This window comes from Phragmites australis, chromosome 1 (genome assembly GCF_958298935.1).
Source record: "Phragmites australis chromosome 1, lpPhrAust1.1, whole genome shotgun sequence".
Classification (NCBI taxonomy): Eukaryota; Viridiplantae; Streptophyta; class Magnoliopsida; order Poales; family Poaceae; genus Phragmites; species Phragmites australis.
This window is the reverse complement of record NC_084921.1, coordinates 42,476,960-42,490,204: the sequence shown is the minus strand read 5'-3', so window position 1 is coordinate 42,490,204 and position 13,245 is coordinate 42,476,960. Positions and strand designations below refer to the sequence as shown.

Below are 13,245 nucleotides of genomic sequence, written 5' to 3'. Positions count from 1 at the left end.
CTTTAGTTTCTGTTGCATGCTTTGATTCTTTCTGTTGAAAAAAAAAAATCTTCGATAGGTGTGATGATAACTTCTTTGAGAAATACCTTTTCTCACAAGGCTTCGTGAACTTTTGTGCTGCCTTAACTAGCATTTCAGCCTGGTCATTATCTGAAGTTGGATGAAAAAATTCAACCAAGATGATGTACTGCTAGTAGATCATCACTTCTTTCCTTAATCATATTTGTGGCTGTATTCCATATAGCAATCATATTTGTTTACATTACTGGATCAGCTTCCTGATCATAGTACAAGGTAAAATATTCTGCTCTATATTTTGGACTTTGTATCACATCATCATCCTTTGGTGTTTGAACTTCAGATTACTGATCCTGTTTATTGTTGAAAGTTCCTAGTGCATTGTACTGTAGCGTGAGCCACTAAAGCTATTTTGGGTCCGGTTTTTCTTTTTTTTTTTTTGGCTTAAAACACTTGTAGACATATAACTCATTTATTCATGCTGCACACCTTTTGTAGGTGTTTCACTTATTTTTTATTTGAGCTTTTAGCAACAAGCTTTGCACTTCTATTTTTTGGGGATAACTGACAAGTGACAAACTAACCTTAATTCTTAATTGAACACATCCAACTGTTGTTCATAGTTCATACAGCCCTGCATCGTTACCATATCCTGATGCTAACCAATATTGTTCTTTTGCATCTATTATCTTCTGATAAAGGCTAATTTGCTAGTATACAGAGCTTGGGAATGATGCAATCTGTTTTTCTCGATACTTACAAAAGAGCGAAACAAAATTACATGGACCTACATTGTCAGAGTCAAACTATGTTCTTGTAGGCAGAAAATTCCCGAGTAACTTTAGTTCTTCAGTTTGCTGTTGCCTTTCGAGGCAAGTGGCTTCACCTGCATGTACCTTGTACAATACCTTACGATTAACACATACCAGTTAGGCCCAAACCTTGGCTTTGAGGCCATTGGCCCAAGATTTATGTACTTATATATGCATTGCTGCCCTTGGTACAAAGATTATATGGTCTTGGATTTCAGAAAATTTACTTATGGTGACCTAATCCTATAAAATGGCACCGAAAAGCTTTTGCTTTCTATCTTTTCTGGACAAGCATGCAAATTGCATCGTTCAACATCTCACATTATCTCATAATGAGAATATTCAATATTGTACCCAGTAAGTCAATACCTAAGAATCTAGAATCTAGATATACTATACTGCTCGTACTGAAAATATATATAAAGAAAGGAATACTGACATAGCCAGTGGAGACCTAGGAAATATGAAGCAGTCCAAAGCTAGCAAAGTGTTTACTGAGGGTCAAAGGAGGCGACTTACATGAGGCTTAATTGTGCCGAAGGGCATTAATTAAAAACTCAGATCATTTTCAGCTGTTACTTAATTTTTAATGGCATTAGGGCATGTACAATGGTGCCACCTCAGTCTCTTATCCTTGCCATATCTGCAAGATCCTAAGTTACGGCAAGCAAGGAGAGAGGACGTATGTCATCTCGGCGCCATTGTACATGCCCGTAGTCTATGGTCGCAGTTCTTGCATTCCTTATGTATCCACACTCCATAATCATATTGCCTAATCCTAATCATTCAGTCTTTTGTTCTACTTTGTTGACAGTCAACTCATGATGAATGAGGTTTAAGATGTTCAATGCTTGTTTGCTCTAGTCACTTGACTTAAATGGCCTCTTACTTCGTCTCCGTGTGATAATTTTCAGGAATGGCATGCTTAGCATGCCTAGTCATCTTATTCATTTCTCATGATTTCTGAGCTGTGTAGGATAGCCACATATGTTGTTCCTCCAGCTTAGGACTAAGGTACTGCAGTCCAACGATATTAATATTATTTCATGCTATTGGGAATGATTGAGGAAGTACATGTTAAGGCCCATATATTATCTAGGCCCATAGTGGCCCATATCATGGCTATATATCCACATCAACCCTAATGATGTGAGTACGTGACTATCTTCTCAAATCTGACAATTTTGATGAGTCACATGCTATTTCTGATGAGTCATAGGTTGGTACACGATATAATCTACGGGATCGTGTTACTATTAAGCCTCCTGACATGTTGGGATTTCCACGTGTAAGTGCTATTATTGATGATCCATTCACTTATCAGGAAGCTTCTAGTATTCTGGAATGACAGTTTGCTATGTCTGAGGAGCTTGCTGCCCTTGATCGTATTGGCACTGGCATATTGTTCCATTACTATCACATGCAGTACCTATTACATGTAAATGGGTGTTCAAAATTAAGATCAAGTCAGACGATTTTATTGAGAGATACAAAGCTCGTCTTGTTGCTACATGTTTTCAGCAAACTCAGGGATAAGATTATGATGAGACATTTGCTCCTGTTGCTCATATGACCACTGTTTGTACTCTGATTGCAATAGTTGCCACTTGTTCTTGGACTATCTCTCAGATATATGTTAAGAATGCTTTTCTTCATGGTGATTTGCATGAGGAAGCTTATATGCAACCACCCTAGGTGTTGAAGCTCCTTTTGGATATGTTTGTCGTCTTCGTCGTGCTTTATATGGTCTTAAACAGGCTCCTCATGCTTGGTTTGAGCGTTTTGTCTCTATGATACGAGCTGCTGGTTTTTGCCTAGTGATCATGATCCAACTTTATTTATTCATCTCTCTTCACGTGGATGTACTTTGCTTCTTCTATATGTTGATGATATGTTTATTACGAATGATGATGTTGACCATATTTCTCATGTGAAGAAGCAACTTGGTCAGCAATTTCTGACGTCTGACTTGGGTCATCTCAATTATTTCTTAGGGATTGAGGTTTTACATTCTTTCAAGGGCTATTATCTTTCTCAGTCCAAATATATACAAGATCTTATTTCTCATTCTGGCATTACTGATAACTAGACAGTTGCAACACTGATGGATCTTTACTTGCAGCTTCGTACTACTGATGCTACACCTCTTGAGGATCCCTCTCGATATAGGCATATTGTGGGCAGCTTTGTTTATCTCACTGTTACCAAACCTGACATTGCTCATGCCATCCATATTTTGAGTCAATTTGAGTGCTCCTACTTCGGTTCATTTTGGACATTTACTTCGTGTGTTGCGATATTTAAGGGGGGCATCATCTTAGTGTTTGTTTTATGCTCGTGATAGTCCGCTTCAGTTTCATGCTTACTCAGACAACACTTGGACGAGTGATCCGACATATTGTCGTTCTATCACTAGTTTGCTCAAACTCAACGCTTCAAATCCGCCTTGAGTTTGAGGGGTGGGGGGGGGGGGTTGTTAAGGCTCATAGATTATCTAGGCCCATATCATGGCTATATATCCACATCAAAGGTTAGTAACAGTACATCAAAGGTTGTTAACCCTAATGATGTGACTACCTTGTCTAATCTCCAAAGGTTAGTAACAGTACATATTATTAGTAGAAATCAAAGAAAATGAGATGATATTGCAAGTTGACTGGAACCAGCGGTAATCGGTCTGTCCATTGTCAGCTGGGGTTCGGAGTTGTTTTCATGTATCAGCTTGGTTTGTATCCTTTGATATGTTTAAACTTTGGGTCCACCTGGATTCCAACAGCACTGCAGGTCAGGAAGTTAAGGCCGAACCTCATAAATAGTTAACATTACCAGGCTGCCAGTACATGCCAACATGACTAGAATTTCAAACCTATGTCAAACTCGCTCACGCACAGACTTGTTACGTTTTTCTGCCATTGCTATAATAATGTTCTCCTGGTAAAATTGTAGCTACCGGTGTTCTAATGGAATGGTATACAAATGACTGTCCATTCTTATTATTCAAGGTGTTATTAGGAATGCATATTAATTACAATGTTTTCTTCTATTAGTTCTATTCTATGAGCATCAGTCTCCTTGTACCGTTTTAATTTTATTTTTTACTATTATTAGTATTTTTATTCTCATTATTGTTTTCTCATCAGGTTTTTATTTGGATCTCGTGGGTTTATCTCTAGCTTACCCCAACTTGCTTGGGACAAAGGCTGTTGTTGTATTAGTTATGTGAGAAAGAATATAGCTTAGCTTCAATTGTCGAACACTGAATTGTTCTGATTAATCATAATGAGATCATTCTTATACTATTACTGATCACACTTGACTAGAGAGGGCAGGAAACGGTTACAAGATGCCAGTAAAAGAAATAAAAAACCTAATAGTTTCGCCAGAAACTGAACAGCCCATGACAATAATAAATGAGTATTGTGCAGCTTGGTTGCTTTTCACATGGATAAAGTGGGAATCCGTTTCTCACTTGTGTCGGGCAAACACAGGTAAGGATCGAAAGTTTAAGAAAAAGAAAGGCTTAAGAAACTGTAAGTCTTGTCACCGTGCTTTTATTTTATACGCTCTGTATTGCAGCCAAGTTAGGTCAACTAAGAATTTGAACCCGCGAGGGGTGGTGCCTTTCACTAGTGTTGAACTACAAATTTTGCCAACTTCAAGTTTTGCTAGCATTTTTTTTTTCTATAACACTGTTGCTTTGTGCTATTATGCTGTTGATTGTGCTTAAGGATGCTAGTGGGTTGACCCAAAACTCACTCAAATTTACTATCTAGTTAACTGATAGCTCATTTTGTAACATGGTTGGTAAATCAAAAGTACTAGGATGAGTCAATGGGGCCGGAACCCAACCGGCTTGCATCCCTGATTGGGCTGTAAAGCAATATTCTGTTCTTGATCTTGTATGCAGCACAAGAAGTAGAATCTTTGCACCATTTTCTTTATGTGATTTTTGTTGATTTATTTCTTTTTGAATAGCTGGTATCTTCAAATTTAGATGAATTCATGGTTGCCATTGAGCCAATTCAGGTGGCATTTATTGGTGTGACCATTCCCTGACTTCTGATATTGTACATATTATCTTGCAAGCAAGTTGCTAGTCCCTTGTATGTATATTATCCTAGTTGATTCCATGCATCTGAATATTTTGTGTATGTGTGTCTAGCATATTTTGATGAACATGTCATGATGTTCATTGATGGGGAGGGGGCTCTAGGAGAAAGACGGTTATATGGACCATGGATGGTCCTTTAATTCAATCTATTTGCCTAATAAAAATGAGAACAATGGCCTCCTTATTCATGGGTGCTAGAGCCTACGCCTATGAATGAACAGTGGAGTAATAACAGCACTGTTCGCGGAGACATGATGCTCACAGCTGCACCTTATGTACTGACCATTCGTTTTGGATGACAAGGCAGTATATTAAAACTAATGACTAGGCAAATTTCTGATATGAGGAATGTATAAGCTAGCAAAGCAGGAACCTAAACTAGGCATGCACCCTTACCTTGTGCTAAAGGTTAATGTCTATGAGATGTTTCATATGTTCCAGTGTATCATTAGGATAAATTATCATAAATTGTATATACACAGATTTACACTTCTGTATCCTGTTGCCATAATTTCTTGGTTGTCGGGTTAATTTTGGTACTGTAGATCTATTATTCAACAGCTGGTGGAGTAACAGATTCACCGCAGATAGGTGCTTGAATAAGGTTGGCTTTATAACTCTGGGTCATCTGAACACTTTTTTGTCTTTCGCCAACACGAAAGAACTGTGCTTGCAAAAGCACAATAATATTTTAGTCCACACAGATACAGGTAACATATACAGTTATGCACTGCAAGTGGCAACACATGAGCACACAACAACACTGGGGATAAATGCTAAAGATGCCCGGTGAGGACATTGCAAAGAGGACTAAGATTCTTTCGTGATCCACTCCGTCTCTTCTACTTTTCCTGCTGTCTGGAATTTAGGGATGGTCCAATGACATTGACATTTCCTCTGTTCCCAATTCCAAGGCCTTGAAGCATCAAGGTGAATATTCCCCTCTAGCAGAGAAGTCTCTCCCCCCTCCCCATCTCTGCTGCTCGTGTCATTATGAAATGTGACTTGTCTCTTCACACAGGTGTTAGTTATCTGCAGAAAACAAATGAGAAATGACTGCTTGGTTATGGTCAGGTGCTGAAGGCGCTTCAAGCTTATGTGGATTTTTTTTTGTATTTCTATTTTCGGGTAAGCCTTATGAAGCCCAGATATACATGTCTTATTTCGGAGTTTAATTTTAGTAAGCCTCATAACGGTTAAGTATCGTGTTGTGTTGTATCCTTGTACATCTGACTATCTGAGTTCCAAGCTTTCGTCCTGCTACTCAAGTTCTTTGCTGTACTGTACATAAATAGCTTCTTTTTATGGTCAAAATTGCACATAAATTGTGAAACTTGCTTTGCTGAATTTTGCATGATGCTTAGTTTGGCATTTCTAATATTCCATTTCGCAGAAGTCAAGAAGTGTGATAGGCATCATGCATGGTGGGTAGATAGTGACATTTGATGTGTTGTTTCTATCATGCAAGAAAACCAATGCCACCTGCTGTTAATCTTGACTTCTTTGAGAGGCTGGGGATATGGTCACCAGGGCAGCTTGGAGATAACTTCCAGGTTTGGCAACTGGTGCCATCAGGTGTGTAATTATTAATGGACCCGGATAATGTTATATACCCATGTAAAAACAAGTGTTGTGTTGATCGCTTCGCTTTACAAGCAAATGAAAGGATGAAAAGTTGCCACATTTCTGTGGTCATAGTCCTTCCACTATTGGCACACGAGAGCAATTCAGCACCAAACAGGCATGGAGGCATTGGTACATGCTTTGTTTTCGGCAGTTCAATATTAGGTCATAATTTTCTCATGGTCGTTGTGACAATTTTGAAGGGGTTAGATGGATAAGGATTCAGTTAGATGATTTTTATTTTGTGTGTCCTAGACTTCTAGTAATTGCAAATTGCACATGAACTTGCTACTCCATAGATGCCATGATGCAATGAGGATAGCATGTTGCTGTCCTCTGTGGTACACTGGTGCAACCTAACCATTGTGGTCTGAACATTAGATTTGCACTTCGGATTACAGTAGGACCGAATACAAGTATCACACAGAACAAGGAATTTTACAGGAGTAAACCTTGAGTCTACATATGCGCCTCTATCAAAATCCCAATGCTCAAACCATTTAGAATTATTTTTAGCACCTTACCTATGGCATTAAAGCACATGATAACCTAATTTACAAAATAGCCTGCGTATTTCCACGCATCTGAAATATGCTAGTTCGTCTCATTAGATTAATCTCTACAGGCAAATATAGGTGTCATCCTGGGAGGAGAATGAACCAGCTTCAATTTGAAGTCATTCCAAATGATTGAAAATATGTCACCATCTCAGCAATTTGCTATTCTTTTAGGAGCCGCTCCAATCTGGAACAACAGAAATATATTAAAAGTAATCTCAGGCTCAACTTTGGGTAATCAAACTTGTAACTGAAATCAGCACAAATAACAGAAAAGTGCACAACTTGAAGTGGCTTTGTGCTTACCAGGCCATGGGAAAGTTCTGAGCTCCTCAGAACCCTCAGCCTTTTGGCATTTGAGACGAAGACACTGCAGCGGTTATGTATAAAGAAAAGAGTTTAGATGTTGTAATGAAAACAATTGCTTCTATTATACTTGCAAAGCACTATTAATGTATGGTGACTCGGAATTTTAGAGAAGGCACCTGAAGTGAAAAAAAAAGTCTACTGTAGTTTCAGGTACATAATAAATCATGGTGGCAGGGTGTGTGCTTTCTTTTTATCTTGTTAGGGTGTGGCTAAATTGTATATGGCAAAGGAATAAGGAAGCTTTACTTCCATGGCACGTCCCCCACTAGCATCTTGTCTCCTTCATTGTCTTCGTAAACTAGAGTATATTCACCAGATCCATCCAATAATTGAGAAAATATTTTTTCATCTGCTCCGTACTGTCCACCTTCAGCACTAGATTTATCCTTTTGAACTGCAACTTAGGCAAACACAAGTATTAGAGAAAAAATAGATACAATTTGGTGTTCTTTAGGCGCATAAATCAACAGCTTGAAAATGAATTGAACTACTTGTTTTATTTGAATTGATTGTTGATCTGTACCTTCAAGAAAACAATGGAAAAGCTCTTTGACAGCCACTGATAGCTTCTGGTAGCTGTCATAGGCTACAAGGTCTACTTTCCTTCCAATGGGGATCCCATCCATGTTGATTTTTACGAGAGGATTCTTCTTGCAGGTGAGTTTCGCCGTCGCGCTAGTTTCACCATTTTGCGGTCCAGGGGGTTGTTTGGATGAATTGCTGTTAGCAAGGTTTCTCCTGAAGGATCGGATTGGAGGCCAACCTACCACCGGAGCTGAAGCCCCTCTACATCAGATTAGAGCACCGGTGAGTTAGTCTGAACTAACATAGCCGAATATTTCATGAGTAGCTATATAATGTCGTATGCAGTGGTTTGCTATTATTCCCTTTCAACTTGTACTGCAAATGTGCTAACAGTAATACCATAATGACCACATCCGAAACAAAAAATGCTCAAGGCCGTAATCTATACCAAAAGGGCAAAAGGTCCAAAACCACTAGTTGAAAAAACTATAAAAACCACCAGAAGAATACTAATTACGAAAAGTAATTGCAGACTTGAGTAAAAAGTCAACCTTCTTTTGACAAAAAGGGTTGCTATTTTTTGACGAAGTGGATGGAATATCTTTTGGACAGGAAATTTAAATCCTTAAGAGACCTCATTCTGACTTAGTAACAACTAACAATTGAACTTACACTCCTATTAATTGCTTCTTACATTTAATTCAAAAGGTCCCTAGGAAAGTAGGGCACTGCAATTTCCGAAGCTTAGAAAACGTGAAAGAACGATGATATGCAATCTTTCTGTCCATGAACTATAACAGAGAGTAATAAACGAGCATACCTTCCTTGACTGAGAACAAAAAAGGATAGCAAAAGCACATCTAGGGCTATCTTTACCTTCCCTGGGCCTGTGGTCTGTTGCCGCTGTTGCGCACAGATGCAGCAGGAGGGGCATGCGATGGTCGTGGGCAGCATCCTTTCTTTCTCTCGCTCATGGCTGCTATCTTTTCCTCCAGTGCTAGTTTGTTCCCACATCCCGCTCTGACCTGCTGCTTCTGCTCATTACAACCTATAAACAACAGAACAAAAGGGTATTTTGAGTTAAGTGGTTCTATTGTTGTTTCCGTGCTTCTGATTACCAGTGAACAAGAGTATTGAAAGCTGAAAAGCTGCTAGTTACCTTTTGTTTTGGCCTCAACAGTGTCTATGAATCCCCTCTTTGTCCCAGTTGTTGTACTGTTGGTGGTAGACTTCGAGGGTTTAGGGAAGTAACCAAGAGAGAGAGCCGGGCTCTCTTGCTGTATCCCTTCATCTCTTGACATTGCTGCTATATCTTTTTCTATGAAACCTGGAAGACCGAGTTTTAGCTCTAGCTTCTTGTCCTCCTCGGCCCCAAAGGCTGTGTTTCTTGATCTCCCTGGCACTTGTGCTTCCCTCGCCTTCCATTCTTTCTCATCCGGGATAAGATCTAGCAGCTGTGGAAGGGCTTGTCTCTTTTTGGAGTCTTCCATAGGACTTGTTCTCAGTGAGCAAATTCAGAGGCTTGAGGCTTCAAGAGTCCAAATAATATACCACCTAGAATGATATATTATTAGCAGTTGAAGGCAATGAGAGGTGTCCAGCTTCTTGAAAAGTTTAGTTCTACACTCAACTTAGGCTGGAGAAAGTGGGTACGTAACAAAAAAAGGGAGCGTATGGCGAGGTCAAAGCGAACACCCAAAACACAAAGCACGTAATAAAAGGGGACTTAAGATCAGATGAACTCACTTCGGGCAAGGAAAATGGATCATGTTACTTGCTTATTTTAGCAACAAGACAACACTACTGAGTCTTGTTTCAATGGAAGCAAAATACGATACGAAATGGAACCTACTCGTGGCAAATGCAGTAGGAGAAAGAGAAGGGCTGATACACAGCTTTTCATCTGAGCAAATATTCAAAACAGTCTATCACAAATGAAATCAGGTCATGTCAACCATTTCAGGCAAGAAAACAACAACGGTCAACTTCTTAAATCAGCAAAAGCAACACAAACACTTCTGCTCCAACCAAAAGGTACTATCATTAGCAGAGAAGTCGCTAGGAGATAAGAACAGGTGCAAACCTTAGCCCAAGAGCTTAAGAATCCAGGTGGGAAATGACCAAGTGGAAGCGTCTAGCTAGAGCTTGCGAAATTGCACCTTGGCTTTTGTACTACTAGCGCGGGTGCCTCGAGCTGCTTGCTCGCTATTGTTTTCTAGGCTTTCTTCTTTTGTCCCGTACAGCTCTCCTTTTTATCCTGCTCTTTTTTGCCGTTCTATTCTTGAGAAGTATGCGCTTTGGTGACTAGGTGTGTCCGTGTGTGGCTAGGAGATCAACATGTGATATATTGGAGATTTTATTTATACAGAGTATGAATTGGTCACGGAAGTGTGCGTGTTCTTGTGCTCATGTCGTCTTCTCTTGTGCGTGTGTCTAGCAGGCTCGCAGCTGATGCTGTGGGGGAGCGGCGACGCGTCGAGGACAGGACAGGAGCAACAGCACGCACGCTTATCCGAGAAAGTGGAGGACGAGGACGTGATGGGGTGCCTCTGCCTCCTTGGCCTACGCCCGTACATACATCTGTGTGGGTGTTGTCGTCAGGAGGGAGGTGGTGGCGTATGGAATGGTTCCACCTATCTCGCACGCCGGCCGGTGCCACACGGGACCAAGGTCAAGGGATTCTCTTCACAGTTAGATTTCTATTGTGAAGGAATTTTCGTTCCTTTCAGTATTTTCAACAGTTTCCTTTCACGGTTCCTTTCACGACAGGATTCTCAGGATCATTCCCTTCAGAACAGGATTATCTCTCCTTTCCTTTCGCGATTTTCTTCGAAGAAAAGCTGTTGGAGATGAGAGGAAATAAAGTGAATAGGAACAGAAAAAGGAATCGAGAAGGGAACGAAATAAAGGGAATATGGTTGGGGTAGTCTTAATCCACTTGATGCTCCTGCAGTCCTGCCTTCTAACTCTCCCTGTTCATTTTTGTCAGGAAATTCATTGATTGGGGCAGCTCACACGATCATCTGTGTTGACGAAGCCGTGGTTGATGACTTGATGTTATTGCCTCTTTACCGTTACTGGATACTTGCATGCACTCGTAGCAGTGCAAAAATAGAAGAGAAAACTGACGTTTGCTTACTGTCCGAAGTCGTTGACAGTCACATTTTCAACTGTTGAGTGTGCGTCAATCGTGCAAGTTGATTGGGATGCTGTCAGCTGCAAGCTTTCCGCGGGACCTTTTTTTTTTTTGCTGGACTTTTGGATCTACTAACCTTGTTATATACAAGCCTGGCGGCTGCTTCTATGAGGTCATATTTCCTTTCACATTGGGGCCACATCAGCCTTGATGCCCATGTTGGCCTCTCGTATGGTGGTATAATTTTTTCTTCTCCACAGCTGGAACTTGGAAGATTGTACTCTCCTTTTTTTTTGTGTGACCGTTTTTGTGAGGGCACAAAGTGTCTCACTGACGCACCAGTAATACTTTCCTCATCCCTAAAAAAAGTAATACTTTCCTCATGACCAAACAAACAGCATGGGTTCTGCAGATCGCGCATATCCTTTAGCATGGCTCTTTCATCTGAAAAACCTCAAATTTGTAAGCTTTTGCTGTTGATGGGTTCCCTTCCGCCCTTGTCCTTTGCATATCATGAAGCAGGCAGGGAGGGGGGTCTACATGCAGTGCCTGCAGGGCATGTACTTTTATTGCCCATGATCAACAAGTTGGACAAAAGTGTACCTCTCTCAGATCGGGTCTAATAAAGATTACAAATATCTGCATGTTTTCTGAGGTTTCTCAATCCTCAAGTGACAATGCACGTTAATTTTGTCCCAAATCTTTCTCTTTCTAGGCGACTCTTAAAACCCAATGAAGTGCCGCTCTCTCGAATGGCATTTTGGATTTGACAAGGTCTCAGTATTTCTACACTAATCTAAGTGTATTGTTTTCATAGGTTCAGTGTCAATATTCGTAGAGTTGTGAGTAAATTTTAAAAAACTGTAATTATTTTGATATATATTATAAAAAATTGTTTATTTTAAAAATCTACAACTATTTTTATATATGTTGTAAAAAATTATAACTTTCTGATCGTGAACCTATCTGTCATCCTCTGGCAACAAGTAGACACATAGTTAATCCTCTTACTACATGTTGTAGAGGATGATAAGTGGGCTCACAGTAAAAAAATTTATAGTTTTTTTATAACATATATCAAAATAGTTGTAGGTTTTTAAATAAGCATTAAAAATTGTAGTTTTTTATAACATATGTCACAATAGTTGTAGATTTTTAAATTTTAATATAGAGTTGTTGATGATCAAAGTTTTACACATGTATCGCATAACGTGCTTAATAATATATCATCATCCAAAACTATGTTGGTGTCTGTTTCTTTTGGTATTTTTAATCCATCACTGTGTCTGATGCGGTCGGGCTAAGTGCTGAAACTTTGTAATAATTAAACGGAAATGTTTCTCTTCACACGTCGATGCATTGGACTGATGGCTGGCTCAGCCTACAGTATCATTGGACCGATCTAAAAATATTTTCGCATCCTTTAATATTTCAGACGTTCAAATTTAATGTTTCAGATGTTATGAATTTTTTTTTGCCGTAGTTATTTCCGTAAGTTGCATCCCGCGAATCTCTTGCGTATCAATCCTAACTCAAAAAAATTATCTATTCGAGTTAATTCCTATATATCTCTAATGTTTCAGACATTTAAATTTAATGTTTCAGACGTTATGAAAATTTGTTGCAGAAATTCTTCGAGAATGTTGCATCCCGGAGTCTCTTGTGTACAGATCTGGATCCAAAAAATTATTCATTCGAGTTAATTTCTATATTTTCACATCTCTAATGTTTCAAACGTTCAAATTTAATGTTTCAGATGTTATGAATTTTGTTGCAGAAGTTATTTTTGTATGTTGCATCTCGAAATATAGGAATTAACTCAAATGGATATATTTTTTAGTTTGAATCTGTGTGCTTTTTTGTGTATTTTTTTGATGTTACGAACGTTAATTTCAAATATTGTAGACGTTAGTCTTCGATGTTACCACGTCCAATATATTGCACGTTCGGCCGCTAGCTTTGCCGATAATTAAAGGCTGTTTCTTGCAAGCCGGGGCCAGGATATTGTTTTCCGTTATTAAAAAACGTATCGCGCAGCATGACAATAACACTCTTTTCATCTTTCGTGATTAGAGGGAGTATACTAATTACCTC

At 39.3% G+C, this 13,245-nt stretch overlaps 1 protein-coding gene and 1 long non-coding RNA gene across 5 annotated transcripts; one reads left to right on the top strand and one right to left on the bottom strand.

The window, feature by feature from the left end:
• Window positions 1–6,914: 6,914 nt before the first annotated feature.
• Window positions 6,915–10,433, bottom strand: LOC133920095 (auxin-responsive protein IAA6-like). 3 transcript variants are annotated; one of them, XR_009910005.1, is made up of 7 exons: window positions 10,099–10,432; window positions 9,175–9,569; window positions 8,892–9,063; window positions 8,014–8,276; window positions 7,607–7,890; window positions 7,428–7,491; window positions 6,915–7,308 (listed from the first exon to the last, which is right to left on the bottom strand). XR_009910005.1 is itself a non-coding variant. In XM_062364749.1 (7 exons), the coding sequence occupies exons 2-7, from the start codon at window positions 9,503–9,505 to the stop codon at window positions 7,273–7,275; spliced, it is 1,020 nt and encodes a 339-aa protein (XP_062220733.1). In that variant the 5' UTR covers window positions 9,506–9,569; window positions 10,099–10,433; the 3' UTR covers window positions 6,915–7,272. The 3 variants fall into 3 exon arrangements, 2 of the variants coding, with proteins under 2 accessions (XP_062220733.1, XP_062220739.1); XM_062364749.1 differs by having other exon boundaries at window positions 7,737–7,890; window positions 10,099–10,433; XM_062364755.1 differs by having other exon boundaries at window positions 7,737–7,884; window positions 10,099–10,424.
• LOC133920112 (uncharacterized) lies at window positions 8,152–11,520 on the top strand. 2 transcript variants are annotated; one of them, XR_009910006.1, is made up of 3 exons: window positions 8,152–8,297; window positions 10,453–10,685; window positions 10,785–11,520. It is a non-coding gene; the product is annotated as an uncharacterized LOC133920112 (long non-coding RNA). The 2 variants fall into 2 exon arrangements; XR_009910007.1 differs by having other exon boundaries at window positions 8,176–8,297; window positions 10,456–10,685; window positions 10,785–11,519.
• The last annotated feature ends 1,725 nt before the right edge of the window (window positions 11,521–13,245 follow it).